Source organism: Bufo gargarizans, chromosome 6, assembly GCF_014858855.1.
Source record: "Bufo gargarizans isolate SCDJY-AF-19 chromosome 6, ASM1485885v1, whole genome shotgun sequence".
Lineage (NCBI taxonomy): Eukaryota > Metazoa > Chordata > Amphibia > Anura > Bufonidae > Bufo > Bufo gargarizans.
In genome coordinates this window covers 147,379,817-147,405,319 of record NC_058085.1, presented here as the reverse complement: position 1 = coordinate 147,405,319, position 25,503 = coordinate 147,379,817, and the positions used below count along the sequence as shown (strand labels likewise).

Sequence of the window (25,503 nt, the reverse complement as noted above, 5' to 3'; positions counted from 1 at the left end):
AAACGTAACTCACTATGTCACGCGCCGGCTCTCCCTTCTTCATTCATAAAGTGGGCGGAGCCGGCACGTGACATAGTGAGTTACGTTGTCAGCGCCCGCCCGCCAGCTCAGCCTCCTGCCTGCTGGAAAGTTAGTATCGTAAGTACAGGCTGCATAAAAGACTACTGTTAGCATTGCCTGCAGTTAGGATTCCTACAGTGAGCGGGCCCGGTGTAGCAGAATACAGCGACTGCACCGGGCCCGCTGTAGTTACAGAGCTGGATGCCGGCCCCTCCTCCCTCATCCATGCATACTAATACACCCGCCACCGCGCTGCGCAGCATGCGGTCGGCGGTATACAAACTGAAGTATTCGCCACATAAGACGCACTGCCTTCCCCCCCCCCCCCAATTTTTTTTTGGGGGGGGGGGAGGAAAGTGCGTCTTATAGGGCGAAAAATACGGTACTCTGCCCACTCCATAAAGTTACTCTGCCCAGTCCAACCTTTCCACAGTTACTCCAGCCACTCCAACCACACAACAGTTACTCAAGCCACTCCACCCAGTTACTCCGCCCACTCCAGTTGTAGACTACTGGTGGAGGCAAGAACACTTGCCCCCAATTTCTCCATAAATTGTAGCTTTTCTAGTTTTAAGATTCAATTCATACTGAGAATCCAAAACAACAAACAATTATAAAATATATTTTTAAAAAATTACATTTCATACAAGACTAGGATAAAAAATGTTGAAATATATTAGTATTTATAGTTAATTGTAGTCACGGTCCCTCTTAGTTCCAATTGCAGAGCTCACGCAGTTTTGGAACCAAGTTCATATGCTGCGGTATATCAATTAGATACTTCTCTATATTATATATTCATATGTAGTATATCTCTATTATTTCGAGTTAATATATAAAGTTCAGTCTCTTTGTAGTTTCATACTGCATTTTCCTATTGATGACAATGTAGAGCGTAATTTATATATGGTCAAGCGGGTTATGTTGCGCTCTTGCCTTTACCAGTATGCCGGTGTACCCGTCTTATTGTACAGTCGGCCACTACCAATAGATAGATTGATACATACGTGGCTTTATCAAAGCGGCGTGTTTGAACTCCTTCTATTACTCCGGGATTGCTGAGCCTTGCAGTCAGTCCCCGCACTTGTTCCAGCACTTTAGTTAGCGCATGCGTATTGAAGTATAGGGACGCCAAGCTCTGCCATTTATTCACTTTGCAGTATGTATCTCATGCTTTTGATAAACAAATCTCTTTTCGATACCGCAGCTTGTCTTTTATGGATCTTTGCCAGACGCGTTTAGAAAACTCAAATAGTTTCTTCCTCAGTGAAAAAAATGTTAGGATTCTCCTATGAATTGTATCTTAAAATAAATGTTATATCAATTACTAAGAGCCGGCCATTGGCTGAATTATATAGTACTGTAGCTAGATGGTTATAGCAGCCCGTGCTCTATTCTGGTGAGCTCTTCACATAGAGGGAGTAGTAAATCTGCCCACTGTCTCTCCATCCTGGAATTCTAATATTGAGGGTGAGTGACACTCTAGAAGATTCTGGTTGTGCCACCTGCTATGGTAACCATTTGACACCAAACTAGCAACCATCCCACCTCGCCTACCTGTTAACATCATCTGCCGTAAGCTTTTAAAATTCACATGACAGAGCCAGCATGTTTTATCGAGCTAGACTGCGAATGATATATTCCATTGTCAAAAGAAGATTATTTCTAATTGTACACATTCATACACTGCAGTGTTATTTATCCTGATAACTCCTAATCATTTCCTCCACGGTTTCCTCTATATTCTGAATTAAGTCTTCGAGAAAGATGCTTTATGACTAATCCTGAACCCACATAATTTCAGGCCTGCAGTCAATCATCTTACCTAGACATGTACTGCATAGTCATGAACTGCAATACCACTTGGGTTGCAGGACAAATATATCTCTTGTGAAGAGATAGATATTCTATGTCACAGGCCTCTTATCACCTTAAAATTCAGCCTGCAAAATAAAATGCATAACACCACCCAGAGGGATTTTGAAAATCCAGTCTGGGCCAACACTATAATGAAATATCAGAAATAATCCGCACACAATTTTACTGCAGTCAGAAAAATGAATGTCTATGGGGAATTTAAACTGCAGAGGTGTGCGCGGAGCTAAGTGATAGACATAGAAATATAAGAAAAACGGTATATTTTGTATCAGAAATGAAATTCACAGCAAAACTGCTCATTACTTGCTACACAATGCCCTTCATGCTGGTGCTGATACAATGTCCACAGAACAAGATCCTGCCCCCCCCCCCCCCCCAACACAGAAGCATCGGTGTCTGTGTGTGTCCCCTGGGCTCTCCGCAGCTGGTCCCTCCATTTATACCCACATTTATCAGCCCCTGGATTCCATAAAAACTGTGGTCAAAAAGTTGCAAAGTTTGATGCACGCTATGCTTGCACATATTTTTTAGCTTTTTGGGGATGTAGAGCCCCACTCTCCACTCAAAAAAGTGAGTAGAGGGGGCAACCATAGCGGCCCAGTACATTTATTAGAATCTACCCAAGTAAACTGGGGTAGATTATACTAGAAATCTACACAAGCTCCCTTGTGTGGATCCCCTTTTTGCACAAGGACCTGAACAAATGCACCACAACTATTAAGAGTCAATTGCCTCTTAATAATTTTATAACATGACAGGAGGCTTCCTATTTTGCATAAACTCTCTTTACTAACTCCACAACAGTAAAGAAAAAAACTTAAAGAGTAACAAGTAAATCACTGCGCAGCATAGTATATAAGGGTCATGCTGCGTGTACACTTCCTCTTTCTTTACTGCTCCATCGCAGACAGGTCAGACCTTTTGCTCCCCTGGAGCTTTACTTACTTATTGTACCTTATCTCGATTATTTTCTATTATCATCATTCCCTAACGGTTTCCCCGGTTTCTCCTCACTGCCCCCTAACTTGGAGTACCTTCTTGGCTTCCTCCTCGCGGCCCAAACCGTTCGCGGTCGTTTTCGCGCCGGCCCGCTTCACAATCGCGGCCGGCCTAAAAATTTTGCTCCAGGCTTGCGGCCTACTCTCGCAGCCGCCATTTTGGGTCGCGGACATCGCGGCCATCTTAATTTACCTCAGACATTTCATGTGGCGGTACTAACCTGTGGTTACTCCCGCATTACTGGTTTTCAGCCCTTTATGTCTGGCACCCCTGTGCCTGTCTCCATCTGTTTTTCAATTCTCTGTGCCTCATCTCTATCCTGTGGCTGGGTCAGTCAGGTCATTGCTGCTGCCTGTCTATTATTGTGACCTGCACTTAAGGGTCCCAACCCTGTGCAACCGGGGTGAGCCCCCACTATAAATACGCTGCTCATTGGGAGACTAGCTGTTGCAGTTCTCTCTAACTGGGTGAGCCCCAGTTTATAAGGTCACTACTATATCCTGCTGGGATTTGTACTGGGCTCCGTTCCCATACTATAAAAACTGACCCTATGCCCGTTCTCAAGACCTGGGTGCCCGTTTATTACTGTGCCTTTCAGTGATATACCAGCCTACCCTTATCATGGAAGATTCCCAGAACGTCCCTGTGGACTTCCAAGCCATGATTAACGCAGCTGTCGCTGCCTCTGTGGAGAAGGCACTCTCCAAGGCCCGGGCCTCGTCTCCTGAAGTACCTAAAACCCGCAGACGTCCACGTCACGAGTCGGACTCCGATTGATATCAGACAGTTGATGAATCCCGCCCTACAAAACGCCATGACAAAGGTGAGCACTATGCACCCAAACCACCCAAGGGTAAGGCACCTGCCAAGCGTAAATCTGCCAAGCCACACACCCCGGCCCCACGTCAGGAGTACTCTTCAGATGAAGAGCAGGGCTCTGCCCAGTCCATGTCAGTGCTGGATGAGTGGCAAGCTGATGCCTCAGAGTGGGATTACGACGCATGGGGCTCGGACGAAAAGTTTGTCTCTGCTTTCATGCGGGAGACCCTCCTGGGTGCGGTCCAGTCAGAAGGTAAATCGAAGACACTGCGGACGCAGAGCCTCCTCTTGATTCAGACACCATTCTGGACCCCTCAGGTCATGCAATGTTCGATCCCCGCAACATACGGCACCCTAGATCGGGTGACTGGTCGCCTCCAGAACACCTTTCCAGGTTCATGCACCTGTGGCTCCGTAAACCTCTGGAGAAAGAGGTCTGCAACCGACTCAGGTCTGAATGCCCACGCCCTTCCCTGCCGGATAAGGTCGCTCAGACCCCAGAATTTGACAAGGTTATGACGACCTTTATGATGCTCAGTGGCAGAGACCCTCGACGGGGGGTAGAGAAAGGCCTATGGGGCGCCCAAGATAACCTGTTGGATTCTGTAGGCCCCCTCGCTCGCATTATGTATCTGGCGGATGACGCCTATGCCAAAGCTGATTCCTTCTCCACCGAGGACATCAGGGAATGGGCACATGACATTCGAGAGTGGGCACAACGGTGTTTTTGTTTCATCGGAAACACCAATGTTACGCCCTCTTCGGAGAGACGAAAAGCAGCGTTATTCCGTATTAAAGGTAAATTGGCAGACCTTGGCACAAAGGAGATTGGGCCCCAGGCACAAGGAAAACTTTTCGGTGAACCATTCCTCAAGGAACTAAACAAACACGTCAACGTGTTCACCTCCCTTAATAAGGCACAATCCTCAATGCGCAGTGTTTTCAGGAGCAACCCTACCAGAGGGGTTTTTGGAAGGGCTGGCCGGCAACGGGGCCGAGCCGCCAGCCGTTTTTGGCCTTCAGGCCCCCGTACTCAACCAACACCCTTTTATCCCACAAGAGACTATCAGCAACAACCCTTTTCTAGAGGCTCGGATAGAGGCCGCGGACCCCGCGGACGTTCCCGTTTTGCGGCAGGTAAGGACCCATATTCCTCCGTTGTTACCATGCACCCGCACTGCGGGCCGTATTTCCCTTTCTTTCCACAATTGGGCCGCCCTATGCTCAGACACATGGATTCTACAAACAGTGCAGGGATATATCTTAGACCTAGTGAGGACCCCCTTTCAGGTTTGGCCCCCTCGCCCCATCCGCATGTCGTCTTCCGACCACAACCTCGTCAACACGGAGCTACGCGAGCTTCGAGACAAAGGGGCTATCCAGCCGGTCCATGACGAGGGAGGTTTCTTCAGCAATATCTTCCTGGTTCGGAAAAAGTCAGGAGAATACGTCACGTGATCAATCTACGCGCCCTCAACGCGTACGTGGTCTACCGCCATTTCAAGATGGAGGGCATCCACCTCCTATGGGACCTTCTTCGGAGCAACGACTGGTTCACCAGGCTCGATCTGAAAGATGCATACCTGTCAGTCCCGGTGCACCCGTACTGTCGAGCACTCCTACGTTTCCTCTGGCACGGACGCCCTTGGCAATTCACTTGCCTCCCTTTCGGGCTCAGCTAGGCCCCATGGTGTTTCACCAAACTCCTAAAACCGGTGGTGGCCCACCTGAGATCCAGGGGCGTTCGATGCATCATCTACTTAGACGACCTCCTCCTGTTCTGCTCCGACGAACGCAGACTACGCCAACACACTCATCTGGCAGTATCCCTACTGGAATCTCTGGGCTTTGTGGTGAATCAACAGAAATCGGAGCTGACCCCTACCCAGACAATACAATTCCTCGGCTTCGAGATAGCCTCAGAGTGCACGTCGTCGAGTCTACCAGCCTCGAAGATCGCAACCATTCGCAAGGAGATTCGCAGAGTTCTCCGGCTCCAGTTCATTCCTCTACGCAACCTGGCCAGGATTGTGGCACTCCTCTCTGCTTCCATTCAAGCCATATTTCCGGGTCCTCTCCACTACAGGGCCATGCAACGTCTCAAGGCGAAATATCTACGCCGCAGTCCTACTTACGACCAGCCCGTCCCTATGACGAAGGAAGTTCGCGAAGAGTTGTCATGGTGGCTGGACAGCATGTAAGCCTGGAATGGCAAGGCCATATTCGGAGACACTCCAGATTTCGTTTTGGAATCAGACGCCAGCTTGTGGGGATGGGGTGCCACCAACGGAACCATCTCCACGGGAGGAACATGGACGACGCAGGAGCTCTCCATGCACATCAATTGCCTCGAACTCCTGGCGGGATCCTTTGCGATCCGCAGCCTGGCCCGGGAGAGCTCCAATTGTTGCATCCTCTTACGCATGGACATCTCTGCAGTCCAGTACATCAACCGCCTGGGAGGCGCTCGCTCTCGACTGCTGTCGGATATTACGAGGGACATCTTCGACTACTGCCTCCCTCGCAACATCACGTTACAAGCGGAATACCTGCCGGGAGAAATCAACCTCACAGCCGACTGGTTCTTTCGCCACTGGAGAGACGTCAGCGACTGGAAGCTAGACACGAGAATCTTCAGGGCCCTGGCAGCCCGGAGGGGTCCATTTCATCTGGATCTGTTCGCCTCTCGCAACAATCACCAGACCCCGGAATTCTTCAGCTGGCTCCCGGACCCGAAGAGCAAGGCGACAGACGCATTTCTCCAACAATGGCCGGCAACAGGAGCCTACGCCTTTCCCCCATTCTCCATGATTGCGAGAACACTACACCAGATGCGGACGCAACAAATCAAACTGGTTCTCATAACGCCCTTGTGCAGAGCCAACCGTGGTTCCCGGACCTCCTGCATGGATCCTCTCCTCCTTCCATCCTCCCAGGACCTGCTCATGGATCCCAAAGGGCATCTCCACCCTCTCCTCCTGGAAGACCGGCTACCCCTGGTGGCTTGGTCTCTTTCCGGGGTTCCTGGCGAGTCAGCAGACTATCGCAGGCTGCTAGGGACCTCTTATGGGACTCTTGGGCCCCAGGAACTAGACGCTGCTACCTTTCAGCTTGGGCCTCCTGGTCTACTTGGTGTATGGAACGGGACTCCGATCCATTTACGGCACCTGTTCCCATGATTCTTAATTTTCTTTCCTCCTTGTTTTCTTCTGGCCGCTCTTATCGTTCTATCAACGTCGTTCGCTCCGCGATTTCGGCAGCCCACACCCCCGTCGGGGACCTCCCGGTCAGCAAAGATCCTCTGGTCTGCCGCCTACTTCGCGGCATGCGGCTTCGCCGCCCCCCGGCCCCCAAATACCATCAACTATGGGACTTGTTCTCCGTTTTTTCAGGGATTGGCTTCCGAATGAACGCCTCTCCCTTCGCCAACTATCCGCTAAATGCGCTTTTCTCCTTTGTCTGGTGTCTTTCCGACGGGTTTCGGACGTTCGGGCCTTCGATGTTGATGCCTTTGAAGTGCCGGGCGCTCCTCCTACTGGTAAGTGACAGATCATTAAGCAATGCGCCACACAGACCTGTCACTTACCAGTAGGAGGATCGCCCAGCCGGTCACAGACAGCGCAGGTAAGTATAATGCTTCTCAAATTGCAAAGTAACCATGGCGGCCAGGACTGCAGTAGCTTTAACTGTGCGGATCACAGCCCCCTGTAAGAGATCGGATACCGCCAGGAAGCAGTCATGTACACAGTTCTTAGTATATTCTAACTTGCAGCGTCCCCATCACTATGGGAACACCTCTGTGTTAGAATATACTGTCGGATCTGAGTTTTCACGATGTGAATACTCAGCTCTGAAAAAGCTGTATGCAGACGCATCTGCGGATCCGTCTGTGCTAAAGTAGCCTACGAACAGGGATCACAGACGCGGATGGCAATCTTGTGTGCCTCCTTGTTTTTTCACGGACCCATTGACTTGAATGGGTCCGTGAACCGTTGTCCGTCCAAAAAATAGGACAGGTCTTATTTTTTTGACGGACAGGAAACACAGATCACGGACGCGGATGACAAACGGTGCATTTTCCGGACCCATTGAAAGTCACACAATACACGGATACACACAACGGTCGTGTGCATGAGGCCTAATACAGATTTTACTCAGTAGCCTAAGAGTGTGCTAAAATCAAAATACATGAATGAGAGTGATCTAGAAAACAGGGTACATAAGCTTTAGAACACAAGTCACTTTTATGTACATACCAATAAACAGAAACTGTAAAAATGCTTTTATTCCCCACCCATCATCAGGCACAATCTGTTAAGGCTAAATTGTAAGCCACGGATCAATAAGTTTACGAGGTCTCTAAATGCTCAATGTTTTTATATGTTAGTGCAGAGTGTCATGGGGCTGTATCTACTTGACAGTCATTGTATCGTAAACTATGACAAAGTACAATTTCATGTGATGCATACGGGTGATAATGGCGGTCAAAAATAAATAGCTAGGAAATACCTTGGCTCAAAGTGCCTACTGACTGTTTTATTGATACTAGGTCCGTAATAATTCTATTTACTTCTTACTATTAAGAAACTTGAAGGCTTCTTCACTCACTGAATCATTGTGGCGTGCCCAATCTAGATTATACAGTTAGTACATGTCACTTTTGCCGTTTCATCAGCCAAAATGCTCATTACCATCTGCATCTGCCGATACTTGCCAAATTTGTACCTCAATAAACCAGCTGCTCTTTGAGATCTGGACTTACATTTGATGCTTTATACCTTTATGCTAGGTGCATTCTAATTTGTGCTTCGGAATAATGGCTGTAGCTAGTTATAGCCAATTGTGGATTCTGCTAATGTTTATATGAATTGTTCTTCAGCATTTTGTCCATTTGTAATTATGCCTGCACCCTAGATTTTGTGTGCATCTGTGATATTGTCCTATATCGTCCCATAACACCATGATTAAAAAGTCACTGTATTTTTACACAACTTCATTTCATTTAACAGAGAATTGTGTAAATTGCTCATTCCTAAATCACTTCATTTAAAAAATATGCCTGCATACACCCCCAAAAAAAGGCTGTAGTCATGGCTGATATGGGTCTCACGTCCACCTAGTTTGCAGTCCACTGCCTGTTGTCAGGCAAGATCTGTTCCTCATTACAGAAGACAGCAGAGAGCTAGCTGAGATCCTGAGCCTGATAAAAGAACTGCTTCTACAATGCATCCAAAGATCACAAGAGCCTCTCGACTTTCTGTAAGGGTGATCTCCCCCTGCTTATTTGTTCTGTGAGCTCCGGAAACAAACAGTGGGACAGGAGAGGATGTCATAGCAGTACAGTACTGGCAGATTCCACTAAAGGGAGATGCCCAATGCTTCTGAGATAAATGCATCTAGCTGTGCAGCTGAAGAGGGGAATAACTAGGATTAAAGAGACAAAGAAGCACAGCCATTATGCAAACTTTAAATTGAAGGGGCTGCCTATCCACTTTATTTTATTTCACCAAAAGCTATAAAATAAACTGAATAATACTCAGCTTCCCAATCCTCTGCCACTACCATGCTACTGCTTCCCAGGTCCCCCACTGGTCTTTATACCCTGGCCTCCAGCAAGTGACAAAGACATGATACTGTAGGGGTGACCACTCCAGTGGTGGTGCCACTGGGAATCACTGGCACTGGAGAGGCGGTAATTACTCAGTTTGACATTTGAATGAATTCAAAGCTAATGATAAATAATTTCTTAGGCTAGGTTCACAATACAGTTTTTAATTCCCCTATTCTGTAAATAGGATCCATTGGTTATACTAGTGTCCAGCATATTTCGGATCCAGATATTCTGTTCCTATGCCACAGCAGAATACTTGAATATAGAACAGTTATGTGAACTTAGCCGAAGGGACTGGACAACCCTATAATGGCATACAGACAAATAGAAGTTTTAGTAGATACAGTGATATAGCACCTAGTCACATAGAAAATCACTATATGGATCAATTATCAGAAATTGAACAATAAGATACATAGAGGACGATTTTCTGGAAAGTGCAATGTGTCTTTCATTTATGGCTACGCAATGAAAACAAATAGGCTTCATGAATGAAACTTTTGTGAAGCTGTTTTTTTTATAATTTTTTTTTCAATTCTGCAAATTATCTTTCACATTAAAGGTAAACCATCGACAGCAGCTACCAACTGTAATAATGGATACATACTATAAGGCTTTCTGCACCTCCATGTTAAATTGTGTACTGAGTTAGGCTTCGTTCACATCACCGTTCAGCCTTTCCGTTCTCCTGCTCCGTTTAGGAGCAGGAGAACGGAAAGGACGGAAAAGGCACATAACTGACGCCAAACTGAGTCCTTAGGACCCCATAGACTATAATGGGGTACGTTATGTTAACGCTCAGAAGATGATTTTTAAGCGGAGACAAAAGTCCTGCATGCACATATTTTAGACATACTTTATTTTGGGAAGCTGAAAGAAAAAAGTGGAGGATTCTAGGGGAGGCTGTCTGTCAAATATAGGAAGCATTGTACAGCAGCACAGATAAGTCCCTGTGTCCCCATATTAAAGGGAACCTGTCACCGGGTTATAGAGCTGAGGACATGGTTTGCTAGATGGCCACTAGCACATCCTCAATACCCAGTCCCCATAGCTCTGTGTGCTTTTATTGCGGATGTGCTAGCGGCCATCTAGCAACCCATGGCCTCAGCTCTATACACAAAATCCCGGTGACATGTTCCCTTTAAGCAACCACAAGGCACTTCTTGCGTCATTGTCCAGCTCCTGGGTACGGCTCTGCCATGTTCATAAGGCCTATGTATAAAAAGTGCTATAAAAAATTTACAATACTTAGCTTCATTACTTACTGTGGCAAATATTAGAATTTTTGTGAAAATGTTTTTAATTCAAGTGAAATTTTTGCAGCCGTAATGTCCCCAACCCCCCCCCCCCCAAAAAATAAATATAAAAAAAATATATATATATATATATATATATATATATATATATATATATATATATATATATATAGGATCGAAGTATGAAAAACCCCCTGCTATGCTATATACGATGAAGGTATGAAACAAAATACTCCATTGCCCTGTCACCATAGCAAACTCCATGGGATGCTAGCAAGTCCTCTACTGTTGCACGTTCCTGGTATTTCACAGACTTCAATCATTGGACAGTTTAACTTATCCATTGTCTGAAGAAGGGGATTTTGAAATCTCAGAAACGCGTTAAAATAAAGACTTGAAGCTAAATGCCAACATCCCTTGGAGTTTTCTATGGTGACAGCACACCATAATTCAGAGGCCCTGCCTAGTGTGAAATTAGCCTGAGCGGATCCGTCCAGACTTTTACATTGAAAGTCAATGGGGGACGGATCCGTTTGAAGATTGAGCCATATTGTGGCATCTTCAAACGGATCCGTCCCCATTGACTTACATTGTAAGTCTGGACGGATCCGCACGCCTCCGCACGGCCAGGCGGACACCCGAACGCTGCAGGCTGAACGCCGCCAGACTGATGCAGTCTGAGCGGATCCGCATCCATTCAGACTGCATCAGGGCTGGACGGAGGCGTTCGGGTCCGCTTGTGAGCCCCTTCAAGCGGAGCTCACGAGCGGACAGCCGAACGCTAGTGTGAAACTAGCCTAAACAAGATGTGCACCCGAGCTATTGTTTGCTGGTGCACTTGCTATTGTTTAGCAGATAAACTACCCTATGAATTTTTCTTCTCCTGTTTTTCAATTTTAGCATAATCCCCTCAAAATATCCAACATATTTATATGGAATTTATATGCTATTAAATAGTTTTATTTTATTATAATGCCACTATCTACATAGGAAAGTCTTGAAATATTGCAGTTTTCAGTTCTGTCCCCACTGGACAGATTTGCTATCTATACAGATACAAGATGAGGAGAATCATCTCAATTATCATTACAGGGTGGGTGAGTTAATGACAGCGCCACTGTATGGCTGGAAGCCTAGAGAAGACTGCTGCAAAACTAGACACCATGGGGGACATTTGTCAAAACTAGTTGAAAGTAGAACTGGCTTAGTTGCCCATAGCAACCAATCAATTCCACCTTTAATTTTTCAGAGCTCCTTTGGAAATTGAAAGGTGGAATCTGATTGGTTGCCGTGGGTAACTAAGCCAGTTCTACTTTACACCAGTTCTGATAAATGTCCCCCTATATAAAGTATTTACCCCTTGACTTTTTTCATATTTTGGTGCCTCCCAACCTGGAATTAACATGGATTGTTTGAGGATTTGTGTAATTTAATTTACAGAACATGCCCACAACTTTGAAGATTTTTTATTATTATTATTCTGAAGCAAACAACAAATAGGATAAAATAACAGAAAAAGTTAATGTGCATAACTATTCACCCCCCTAAAGTCAGTACTTTGTAGAGCCACCTTTTGCGGCAATCTCAGCTCCAAGTCGCTTTGGTTAAGTCTCTATGAGCTTCCCACATCTTACCACTGGGATTTTTGCCCATTCCTCATTGCTAAACTGCTCCAGCTCCTTCAAGTTGGATGGTTTCGCTTGTGAACAGCAATCTTTAAGCCTGACCACAGATTTTCTATTGGATTGAGATCTGGGCTTTGACTAGGCCATTCCAACATATTCACATGTTTCCCCTTAAACCACTCAAGTGTTGCTTTAGCAGTGTGTTTGGGGTCATTGTCCTGCTGGAAGGTGAACCTCCGTCCTAGCCTCAAATCACACACAGAGTGGTACAGGTTTTGCTCAAGAATATCCTTGTATTTAGCACCATCCATCTTTCCCTCAACTCTGACTAGTTTCCCGGTCCCAGCTGCTGAAAAACATCCCCACAGCATGCTGCCACCACCATGTCTCACTGTGGGGATGGTGTTCTTTGGGTGGGTTTGCGCCAGACAGTGTTTTCTTTGATGGCTGAAAAGTTCAATTTTATTCTGATCAGACCAGAGCACCTTCCTCCATACATTTTGGGAGTCTCCCACATGCCTTTCCGCAAACTCACAACGTGCCTTTTTGTTTTTAGCCTACCATAAATCCCAACTCTATGGAGCGTACGGCTTATTGTCGTCCTACGTACAGATACTGCAGTCTCTGCTGTGGAACTCTGCAGCTCCTCCAGGGTTACCTTAGGTCTCTGTGCTGCCTCTCAGATTAATGCCCTCCTTGCCCAGTCCATGAGTTTTGGTGGATGGCCATCTCTTGGCAGGTTTTCTGTTGTGCAATGTTCTTTCCATTTGGTTATGATAGATTGGATGGTGCTCCTGGGCATCATCAAAGATTTGGATATATTTTTTATAACCTAACCCTGACATGTACTTCTCAACAACATTGTCCCTTACTTGTTCGGAGAGTTCCTTAGTCTTTATGGCAGTGTTTTGCTAGTGATGCCTCTTGCTTATGTGTTGCAGCCTCTGGGGCCTTTCAAAAAAAGTGTGTATATGTAATGACAGATCATGTGACACGTAGATTGCATATAGGTGGACATCATTTCACTAATTATGTGACTTCTGAAGGTAATTGGTTGCACCAGAGCTTTTTATGGGCTTCCTAACAAAGGGGGTGAATATATCCGCACATGCCAATTTTCTGTTTTCTATTTCTAAACAATAGTTTTATTTATATTTTTTTCTCCTTTTACTTCACCAACTTAGACTATTGTGTTCTGATCCATCACATAAAATTTAGATTTACAAAACATCGAACTTAAGGCTGTAATGTAACAAAATACAAAAAAGTCAAAGGGTGGGGGGGGGATTGAATACTTTTGCAAGGCACTGTATACACACACACGTCATTCTTTCAATTTAGTGTACATAGGCCCTTCTTCCCTAAATATACTATATTTTATATAACATAAAAATGTATAGACTGTATTTCTGAGAAATCACTACACTGCAGTTGTCTAACATTTGGAAGGAAATTATGAAAATGTACTCCTCTGGCAGCTTTTGCCATCTTAATGAGCAATTAAAGAGTTTATGTATAAATATGTGTTCTGAATATGTGTTCAGGGCCACTGGCAAATAAACTGCATCTTACAGCCACCGTCCAGACTCTAAGATATACTCTGCTGTAAAAAGAGCTGCATCCTTTAAATGAACATTTTATTATGGTTCCCTAGGCTGTGCAGCTATTACCATCACAGAAATTATACGATCAAAACAGTAATGGTTATGTGGAAGACATTCAAGACTGCAGAACATACAAGTAGTGTACAATGAAAGCTTAAGCTGAAGACATTCTAAGACATAATAGTCACAATCCTACTAATTCCCCGTGTACATGGTCTCCTTTAAGAGGTGGTTTCTGGATTCCCATTCAGTAGCTGTTTTTATCTCATTTGCATTTTTATGTCAAAAGGACCAGTCACCTCTCCTGACCTTTCGATTTGAAGAAGACCTGTCACCTCTCCTGATCTTTCGATTTGAAGAGGACCCGTCGCCTCTCCTGACCTTTCGATTTGCATTAGACCTGTCACTTCTGACATGCCCGTTTAAGAAAATGCTTGCACTCTCTGAAATATAACAATTCTGGAGCATATTTACTTAGAACTGTGCCACGTGACCAATAGTCGTGACGCCACTAGCCTAGGGTAGGCAGCAAGAAGGCCGCTGTGCTCAGAGGAGTTCTGGGGCAAGCTGATCCGCTGGGGTTTCGGGTGTCACAGATCCAGAGGATATGTCATCAGTTACAAAGAGTTGGATAAATCCTTTAAATACGAATTAAGATCAAAGATTAAATCAACAGAATATATACCCAGAGGGTCACAAACATTAATGAGCGCTATAAAAAAACAAAAAAAAAAACACAACTTACAAATATCCATTACAAAAATGATGGCTAACAACTAGGGATGAGCGAACTCGAACTGTATAGTTCGGGTTCGTACCGAATTTTGGGGTGTCCGTGACACGGACCCGAACCCGGACATTTTCGTAAAAGTCCGGGTTCGGGGTTCGTCGCTTTCTTGGCGCTTTTGTGACGCTTTCTTGGCGCTTTTTGAAAGGCTGCAAAGCAGCCAATCAACAAGCGTCATACTACTTGCCCCAAGAGGCCATCACAGCCATGCCTACTATTGGCATGGCTGTGATTGGCCAGAGCACCATGTGACCCAGCCTCTATTTAAGCTGGAGTCACATAGCGCCGCCCGTCACTCTGCTCTGATTAGCGTAGGGAGAGGTTGCGGCTGCGACAGTAGGGCGAGATTAGGCAGATTAACTCCTCCAAAGGACTTGATTATTGATCGATCTGCAGCTGTGGGTCATTGAGCTGCTGATACTCAATTGCTCACTGTTTTTAGGCTGCCCAGACCGTTTGTCAGTCACATTTTTCTGGGGTGATCGGCGGCCATTTTGTGTCTTGTGGTGCGCCAGCACAAGCTGCGACCAAGTGCATTTAACCCTCAATGGTGTGGTTGTTTTTTGGCTAAAGCCTACATCAGGGTGAAGCGGTCACACCAAGTGCATTTAACCAGCAATAGTCTGTTTATTTTTTGGCCATATACTACATCAGGGGCAAGCTGCGCCTGTCACCAAGTGCATTTAACCCTCAATGGTGTGGTTGTTTTTTGGCTAAAGCCTACATCAGGGTGAAGCTGTCACACCAAGTGCATTTAACCAGCAATAGTCTGTTTATTTTTTGGCCATATACTACATCAGGGGCAAGCTGCGCCTGTCACCAAGTGCATTTAACCCTCAATGGTGTGGTTGTTTTTTGGCTAAAGCCTACATCAGGGTGAAGCTGTCACACCAAGTGCATTTAACCAGCAATAGTCTGTTTATTTTTTGGCCATATACTACATCAGGGGCAAGCTGCGCCTGTCACCAAGTGCATTTAACCCTCAGTAGTGTGGTTGGTCAAGCTATCACACCAAGTGCATTTAACCAGCAATAGTCTGTTCATTTTTTGGCCATATACTAAATCAGGGGCAAGCTGCGCCCGTCACCAAGTGCATTTAACCAGCAATAGTCTGTTCATTTTTTGGCCATATACTACATCAGGGGCAAGCTGCGCCCGTCACCAAGTGCATTTAACCCTCAGTAGTGTGGTTGGTCAAGCTGTGACACCAAGTGCATTTAACCAGCAATAGTCTGTTCATTTTTTGGCCATATACTATATCAGGGGCAAGCTGCGCCCGTCACCAAGTGCATTTAACCAGCAATAGTGTGGTTATTTTTTGGCCATATCCCAGTCTAATTCTGTCACTAAATCCATACCGGTCACCCAGCGCCTAAATACTAGGCCTCAAATTTATATCCCGCTAAATCTGTCGTTACCGCTGTACTGTTGTGGCTGGGCAAGTTATTTAGTGTCCATCAAAGCACATTTTTTGTTCAGGGTTGAAATACAATTCCCAATTTAGCAATTTCATAATTTAGTGGTTTCTGCTATATCAGAGCTATTTGAAATCTATCCCTAAAAGGGTATATAATATTCAAGGTGCACATAGGGTCATTCAGAATAACTTCACACACACGCTACTGTGCATTTCCAAGTCTAATTCTGTTAGTAAATCCATACCGGTCACCCAGCGCCTAAATACTAGGCCTCAAATTTATATCCCGCTAAATCTCTCGTTACCGCTGTCCTGTTGTGGCTGGGAAAGTTATTTAGTGTCCGTCAAAGCACATTTTTTGTTCTGGGTTGAAATACAATTCCCAATTTAGTAATTTCATAATTTAGTGGTTCCTGCTATATCAGAGCTATTTGAAATCTATCCCTAAAAGGGTATATAATATTCAAGGTGCACATAGGGTCATTCAGAATAACTTCACACACACGCTACTGTGCATTTCCAAGTCTAATTGTCACTAAATCCATACCGGATGGACTCTTACAGTGCTGGGTGACGTGAAGCCTGATTTTCTGCTATGACATGCAGACTGATTCTCTGCTGACATGAAGCCAGATCCTCTGTTACGGGACCTCTCTCCTCTGCCTGGGTGCCTGGGCCTAAATATATGACAATGGACTGTTGCAGTGGTGGGTGACATGAAGCCTGATTCTCTGCTATGACATGAAGACTGATTCTCTGCTGACATGAAGCCAGATTGTCTGTTACGGGACCTCTCTCCTCTGCCTGGGTGCCGGGCCTAAATTTATGAAAATGGACTCTTACAGTGGTGGGTGACGTGAAGCCTGATTCTCTGCTATGATATGAAGACTGATTCTCTGCTGACATGAAGCCAGATTGTCTGTTAAGGGACCTCTCTCCTCTGCCTGGGTGCTGGGCCTAAATTTATGAAAATGGACTCTTACAGTGCTGGGTGACGTGAAGCCTGATTTTCTGCTATGACATGCAGACTGATTCTCTGCTGACATGAAGCCAGATCCTCTGTTACGGGACCTCTCTCCTCTGCCTGTGTGCTGGGCCTAAATATATGCCAATGGACTGTTGCAGTGGTGGCTGACGTGAAGCCTCATTCTCTGCTATGACATGCAGACTAATTCTCTGCTGACATGAAGCCAGATCGTCTGTTACGGGACCTCTCTCCTCTGCCTGGGTGCTGGGCCTAAATTTATGAAAATGGACTGTTACAGTGGTGGGTGACGTGAAGCCTGATTCTCTGCTATGATATGAAGACTGATTCTCAGCTGGAGATGAGCGCTTCCATTCCATAGTTTAGCTCCTTAGGCTGTTTAAAAGTTGGGTAGTATGTGTGTGTAGTATATATATGGTGTATTTATGTGTATGTGTGTTGCATATATATGGTGTAACTTCTAAGTTTTGTTAATCTGAATTTTATGTGATGGATCAGAACACAATAGTCGAAGTTAGTAAAGTGAAATGAGAAACATATATAAATAAAACTATTGTTCAGAAATAGGAAACAGAAAATTAGCATGTGCGTATGTATTCACCCCCTTTGTTAGGAAGACCATAAAAAAGCTCTGGTGTAGGGCTGAAACGATTATTTGAATAACTGAGGGACTGTGGCCACTGCACTACCAATGAATCTGCCGGCCATATCCCACAGGGTCCCCCCCCTCCCCCCCCATCATTGGTGGCAGTTTGCAGTTCCGATCGGAGCCCCAGCAGTGTAACGCTGGGGCTCCGTTCGGTTACCATGGCAGCCAGGACGCTACTGAAGTCCTGGCTGTCATGGTATGTTAGTGAGCAGAGAGCAGCGCATTATACTCACGTGCGCTGTGGCCGCCGGTCGCTCCTTCTTCTGTCTGTGCGGCGGATTGCTAATGCTTACAGCATTAGCAATGCGCCGCACAGACCTATGAGAAGGAGCGACCGGCGGCCACAGCGCAGATCAGAGGCTGGGGGGAGGGGGGGGAGGCAGATCAGAGGCTGGGGGGGGGAGGCAGATCAGAGGCTGGGGGGGGAGGCAGATCAGAGGCTGGGGGGAGGCAGATCAGAGGCTGGGGGGGAGGCAGATCAGAGGCTGGGGGGGAGGCAGATCAGAGGCTGGGGGGGAGGCAGATCAGAGGCTGGGGGGGAGGCAGATCAGAGGCTGGGGGGGAGGCAGATCAGAGGCTGGGGGGGAGGCAGATCAGAGGCTGGGGGGGGAGGCAGATCAGAGGCTGGGGGGGAGGCAGATCAGAGGCTGGGGGAGGCAGATCAGAGGCTGGGGGGGAGGCAGATCAGAGGCTGGAGGGGGAGGCAGATCAGAGGCTGGAGGGGGGAGGCAGATTAGAGGCTGGGGGGGGAGGCAGATCAGAGGCTGGGGGGGGAGGCAGATCAGAGGCTGGGGGGGGGACCCTGTGGCCACTGCCACCAATGATTAATACTGGGGAGGGAGGGAGGGGGGGGGTTGCGTTACCAGATGGGGAGGCAGATCAGAGGCTGGGGGGAGGGGGGGCAGGCAGATCAGAGGCTGGGGGGGAGGCAGATCAGAGGCTGGAGGGGGGAGGCAGATCAGAGGCTGCAGGGGGGGGAGGCAGATCAGAGGCTGGGGGGGAGGCAGATCAGAGGCTGGGGGGGGAGGCAGATCAGAGGCTGGGGGGGAGGCAGATCAGAGGCTGGGGGGGAGGCAGATCAGAGGCTGGGGGGGAGGCAGATCAGAGGCTGGGGGGGAGGCAGATCAGAGGCTGGGGGGGAGGCAGATCAGAGGCTGGGGGGGAGGCAGATCAGAGGCTGGGGGGCAGGGAGGCAGATCAGAGGCTGGGGGGCAGGGAGGCAGATCAGAGGCTGGGGGCAGGGAGGCAGATCAGAGGCTGGGGGGCAGGGAGGCAGATCAGAGGCTGGGGGGCAGGGAGGCAGATCAGAGGCTGGGGGCAGGGAGGCAGATCAGAGGCAGGGAGATGGAGAGAGAGTGGTTAATGGAGGCTGCAGGCACCACCTTGGTATGTATAAAGTTATTGGTTTAGAGAGGGGTTAATGAAGGCACCTCCAAGGTGCTTTCATTAACCTCTTCAAACCAATAACTTTATACATGCCTAAATGCCAAGGTGCTTCCATTAACCCCTCCAAACCCAATGTGCATGTATAAAGTTATTGGTTTGGAGGGGTTAATGGAAGCACCTTGGAGGTGCCTTCATTAACCCCTCTCTAAACCAATAACTTTATACATACCTAATTACGTACGTTATTTTAAGTAGCTTTTTCTTATTAGATTACTCGATGAATCGAGAAATATAAATCGATAGAATACTCGATTACAAAAATATTTGTTTACTGCAGCCCTACTCTGGTGCAACCAATTACCTTCAGAAGTCACATAATTAGTGAAACGATGTCCACCTATGTGCAATCTAAGCGTCACATGATCTGTCATTACATATACACACCTTTTTTAAAAGGCCCCATAGGCTGCAACACCTAAGCAAGAGGCATCACTAAACAAACACTGCCATGAAGACCAAGGAGCTCTCCAAACAAGTAAGGGACAATGTTGTTGAGAAGTACAAGTCAGGGTTAGGTTATAAAACATATCCAAATCTTTGATGATCCCCAGGAGCACCATAAAATCTATCATAACCAAATGGAATGAACATGGCACAACAGTAAACCTGCCAAGAGACGGCCGCCCACCAAAACTCACAGACCGGGCAAGGAGGGCATTAATCAGAGAGACAGCACAGAGACCTAAGGTAAGCCTGGAGGATCTGCAGAGTTCCACAGCAGAGACTGGAGTATCTGTACATAGGACGACAATAAGGCGTATGCTCCATAGAGTTGGGCTTTATAGAAGAGTGGCCAGAAGAAAGCCATTACTTTCAGCTAAAAACAAAAAGGCACCTTGTGAGTTTGCGAAAAAGGCAAGTGGGAGACTCCCAAAATGTATGGAGGAAGGTGCTCTGGTCTGATGAGACTGAAATTTTGCTTTTCGGCTATCAAAGAAAACGTTATGTCTAGCGCAAACCCAACACATCATATCACCCAAAGAAAACCATCCCCCCAGTAAAACATGGTGGTGGTAGCATCATGCTGTGGGGATGTTTTTCAGCAGCCGGGACTGGGAAACTGGTCAGAGTTGAGGAAAAGATGGATGGTGCTAAATACAAGGATATTCTTGAGCAAAACCTGTACCACTCTGTGCGTGATTTGAGGCTAGGACGGAGGTTCACCTTCCAGCAGGACAATGACCCCAAACACACTGCTAAAGCAACACTTGAGTGGTTTAAGGGGAAACATGTAAATGTGTTGGAATGGCCTAGTCAAAGCCCAGATCTCAATCCAATAGAAAATCTGTGGTCAGACTTAAAGTTCACAAGTGCAAACCATCCAACTTGAAGGAGCTGGAGCAGTTTTGCAAGGAGGAATGGGCAAAAATCCCAGTGGTAAGATGTGGCAAGCTCATAGAGACTTAGGCTAGGTCCACACGACGACATTTGTCGCGCGACATTTTGTTGCACCAATGTCGCGCGACAATTTTTATAATGGCAGTCTATGGTGTCGCACTGCAACATGCGACATGCTGCGACTGCGACAGTCGCAGAAAATCCATTCGAGATGGATTTTTCTGCGACTGTCGCGTCGCAGTCGCAACATGTCGCATGTTGCAGTGCGACACCATAGACTGCCATTATAAAAATTGTTGCGCGACATTGGTGCAACAAAATGTCGCGCGACAACTGTTGCGCCCTATCTGTCGCGCAGACCTAGCCTTATAAAAAGCGACTTGGAGCTGTGATTCCCGCAAAAGGTGGCTCTACAAAGTATTGACTTTAGGGGGGTGAATAGTTATGCACATTGACTTTTTCTGTTATTTTGTCCTATTTGTTGTTTGCTTCACAATAAAAAAATAAAATAAAAATCTTCAAAGTTGAGGGCATGTTCTGTAAATTAAATGATGGAAATCCTCAAACAATCCATGCTAATTCCAGGTTGTGAGGCACCAAAATACGGAAAAAGTCAAGGGGGTGAATACTTTTGCAAGGCACTGTATATGTAAACATGTGTCGTGATGCCGCTTGTCCGCTGTTGAATAGGGAATTTGAATCCCATCCCTGGATGCAACCCAGTATTAATGTGACTCTGCCTCAACATACACCCTGCTGCAAAACCCCAAATAAAGGCGGTGGATTTTCCCGTAGGTTTTCCTATGCACATGTGCATCCTGTCCTACAGATTCAGCTGCCTCTAAACGGCACAAATTTGCAGCAACGTCACTGCATGAGGTTTTAAAGTTCTTCAAAGGGGCAGGTCTCCCCTTACACCCACAGTATGCCGACATGAAATTCTGCTAGTACTTGACACTGAGAAATTAGAAAGCCAGCCTCTGTGTACAGCGCCGCAGAATGGAAGTCCACGTGCATGCGTTTACATAATTCAAAAGAAACTTGACTTACCTCTAGTTTAAGTACATCATGCTGCAGCTTCCTCTGAAACTCTAGGAAGTTCTTAATGGTTAGTTTCCCTTTCAAATCAGCTCCAAAGAAATAAGTGGTAAGAGCAGAGTTGAACCCCATTTTCAGTGTGTTCCCAGTAGTGGATCGATCTCGATGACGCATCCCCATACTCGTCTGGGATCGAATGATACTTTGCACCTGAACACAAATAAAAACAATGTCACAAAGAATTAACTGAACGCTAGTCTTACATGTTAAAGACAAGAAATGTATTAAATTAGCATATCAATCAGCATAAAACTTAGTTAGAATACTGTACAGAGCGAGCACTCCATACAGTATTAGAATGTATTGGCTCCTATGACCCGAAGTTATTACTTTGCGAAGTCTCGCAAGACTTCGGGTAATAACTTCAGAAATTAATTTCTACTGTTCAAAACCTTTTACCGAACTCTGGTTGGGTTCCAAGGTAGTAATAACTCATAGGAGCCAATACATTCTAATACTGTACGGAGCGAGCTCCGTACAGTATTCTAACTAAGTTTTATGCTAATCAACTTCGGATGTTTCATCCGAAGTAGATTCACTCATCCCTATTGGTAACAGAGACTCAAAGACGGCCGAGATGAAGTAGGCGTGGCACAGCTAGAGGAGATTCTGAACCTGATAAAAGAACCGCTTCCAAAGATTATAGGAGCCTCCTGCCTTTCTCTAAAGGGTATATTAGACAGGCAGATTTTCTGCTCGATGATTGCTAACGAGCATTCGTAGTAACGCGATCATCTGGCAGTGTAATACTGCCTCCAACTGCCCGATGAACGAACAAACACTCTTTCGGGCAATTCAGATCTTTCACCATGCTGTGTAATCCCAATCTGCCGTCGGCACACCGCTGTCCTGCATGGGGACGAGCGATGACATAGCGGTTCCTCCTCCCCATGCTGTTAACGACATTGTTGCAGGCTGCAATGATGTTGAGATAAGGGCTCTGTGGGGGCCATATCATTACTTACAGGACTCCTTGTTCTTTGTGTTGTACATTGACTGTATTTATGGGGCTAATGTCCTGCTGCAGAATAAACTTGGAGCTAATCAGATGCCTCCTTGATGGTATTGCATAATGGATAAGTATCGACCTGTATTTATCATCATTGCGGCCACCAATGATTCTGACCACATTCCCAGCTCCATTTGCTGAAATTCAGCTCCAAACGTGAATAAGGACCTTTACGATAGGTTCACATCTGCATTCAGAAATCCAACAGGAGTTCACCGTATCTGGTATAGCCAAATACCGTGAACTATTGGATCCCCTTTGAGTATAATGGAATCTGACAAGTTTCTGGCATGCATGACATTTTTTTATGCCGGAAACTGGAAGAATCCTACTATATTCAATGAGGAACCTGTAGAACATGGCATTATCTGGCTATGTCAGATATGGTGAGCTCCGGCAAGCTGTCCCTGTGCCAGAACAGTCTGTCAGATTTCTGAACGCAGTTACGAACCTAGCGTTAGGGGTCGAAACGTTGCATTGCTGTTGGAGTTTGGAAATATCGTCAATAAAGAAGAATTTTCATCACACTACTGAATGCTGCCATTTTGCTTTGAAGGCAAAGAGTGGTCACTCCAAATATGGATTTAATTTAGATTTCTCTTTAGTTCATACACTTTACATTTTGTTAAATTATAAAAATAAAACTATTAAAGAGGTTATCCAACCCCTATAATGCCCGGTCACCTCACACAGGTTGCACTTACCTTGCTCCCCGACACCCACATTGCTTCTGAAGCCCACAATGCCGCCATTGCATCACCTGAGAGGCTAGGAAGGCTCGTCCTAGTTGTGGCCTGCTATTGGGTGCATTCCTGTCTGCCCAGCCCCCCCACCCCAGTTGCCATGTGTTTTGATACGCGCATCAGCAAGGTAAGTACAACCTGTGTGAGAAGCCCGGGCATTATAGGGTTTGGATAACCCCTTTAAAGGGAATCTGTCACCGGGATTTTGTGTATAGAGCTGAGGACATGGGTTGCTAGATGGCCACTAGTCCCCATAGCTCTGTGTGTGCTTTTATTGTGTAAGAAAACGATTTGATACATATGCAAATTAACCTGAGATGAGTCCTGTCCCTGACTCATCTCACGTACAGGACTCATCTCAGGTTAATTTGCATATGTATCAAATATAATTTTTTTACACAATAAAAGCACACAGAGCTATGGGGACTGGGCATTGAGGATGTGCTAGCGGCCATCTAACAGCCCATGTCCTCAGCTCTATACACAAAATCCCGGTGACAGGTTCCCTTTAAGACTTCTATTTTTTAAAGCATTCTTACTTTGCACCCCTGCACAGTATGGTACCTAATCCAGCTACTGACACACAGCAAATTCCTCCTCAGTCCCATTACAATTACACAAAGCTAATATTTTTTAGATCTTGTCATTAGAAATGTATGGCGGTTTCATAGTTTGACACTGCACAAGTATGTCCTAGTAATGCTCTGCATTCCTCTCATGCCATGCGATAATATACTTTGAGTAATCTGAGACCCCGAAGAACACGTTTAAAAGACATATTTCTATTTCAACCTGACATGAGGTTTTTCCATCTCTATAAATATTTATTAATATTGAGTAAAACATAATTCTCAGATTTTTTTTCTTCTGCATGTTCAAAGGCATTGACAGAAGGAATGGATTGAGCTTAAAGGGAACGTATCATCGACTGTATGCTGCACACGCTGAGGGAAGCATAAAGTAGTGACAGACACGTGGATTTCAGCGCTCTGCCACTCAAGACCTAAAATTAAGTGGTTGTCAAAAACCTGCATTATAATGTCAGGCGAGGCCTAGTAAAGGGTCATGGCTGTCTGAGAAAAGTCATAGGTAATGAGCTCCTGCTCAGCTGCTGATGCCTGGCAGTTTCTCCTTAGATATCTTCCAATTAGGAACACTATCCATGAGGGACAGTATCCATGGTAATGACAGTCAGTCCATAGTCTGGTGTAAATGCCGCAGTCAGTCCATAGTCTGGTGTAAATGCCGCAGTCAGTCCATAGTCTGGTGTAAATGCCGCAGTCAGTCCATAGTCTGGTGTAAATGCCGCAGTCAGTCCATAGTCTGGTGTAAATGCCGCAGTCAGTCCATAGTCTGGTGTAAATGCCGCAGTCAGTCCATAGTCTGGTGTAAATGCCGCAGTCAGTCCATAGTCTGGTGTAAATGCCGCAGTCAGTCCATAGTCTGGTGTAAATGCCGCAGTCAGTCCATAGTCTGGTGTAAATGCCGCAGTCAGTCCATAGTCTGGTGTAAATGCCGCGGTCAGCCCATAGTCTGGTGTAAATGCCGCGGTCAGCCCATAGTCTGGTGTAAATGCTGCGGTCAGTCCATAGTCTGGTGTAAATGCTACGGTCAGTCCATAGTCTGGTGTAAATGCTGCTGTCAGCCCATAGTCTGGTGTAAATGCCGCGGTCAGCCCATAGTCTGGTGTAAATGCCGCGGTCAGCCCATAGTCTGGTGTAAATGCAGCGGTCAGCCCATAGTCTGGTGTAAATGCTGCGGTCAGTCCATAGTCTGGTGTAAATGCTACGGTCAGTCCATAGTCTGGTGTAAATGCTACGGTCAGCCCATAGTCTGGTGTAAATGCTGCAGTCAGTCCATAGTCTGGTGTAAATGCTGCGGTCAGTCCATAGTCTGGTGTAAATGCTGCGGTTGGTCAGAAATGCATGGGTGAGGGGTACTAGGGGCAGGGAACTGAAAGTGGCACATAAAACAGGGGCAATCTGCTGCCTGTACTTAACACAGACAGGCAGCAGCTTCAAAGGAACAGTAGTGACCTCCCTCCAACAGTTACTCACCAGATAAGAAGCGCGTAGGAGGAACTTATGAATTTGCTTCTGGATGTAGAGAGGGCTGGTGGACTACTGCACACTTCCCTCCTCCACCTTCCATCTTTTCTTAGGATACTTTCACACTAGCG

General features: G+C 46.2%; 1 protein-coding gene across 4 annotated transcripts in view; it reads right to left on the bottom strand.

Annotated features, from left to right (window-relative positions):
• MICU1 (mitochondrial calcium uptake 1) overlaps positions 1–25,503 on the bottom strand; it is a 262,988-nt gene that overhangs the window by 85,272 nt on the left and 152,213 nt on the right. For all 4 annotated transcript variants that reach the window (XM_044297988.1, XM_044297989.1, XM_044297990.1 and 1 more), the window contains one exon: positions 21,525–21,722. In XM_044297988.1, coding sequence (XP_044153923.1) covers positions 21,525–21,722 — 198 coding nt within the window. The remainder of the gene's footprint in view (positions 1–21,524; positions 21,723–25,503) is intronic.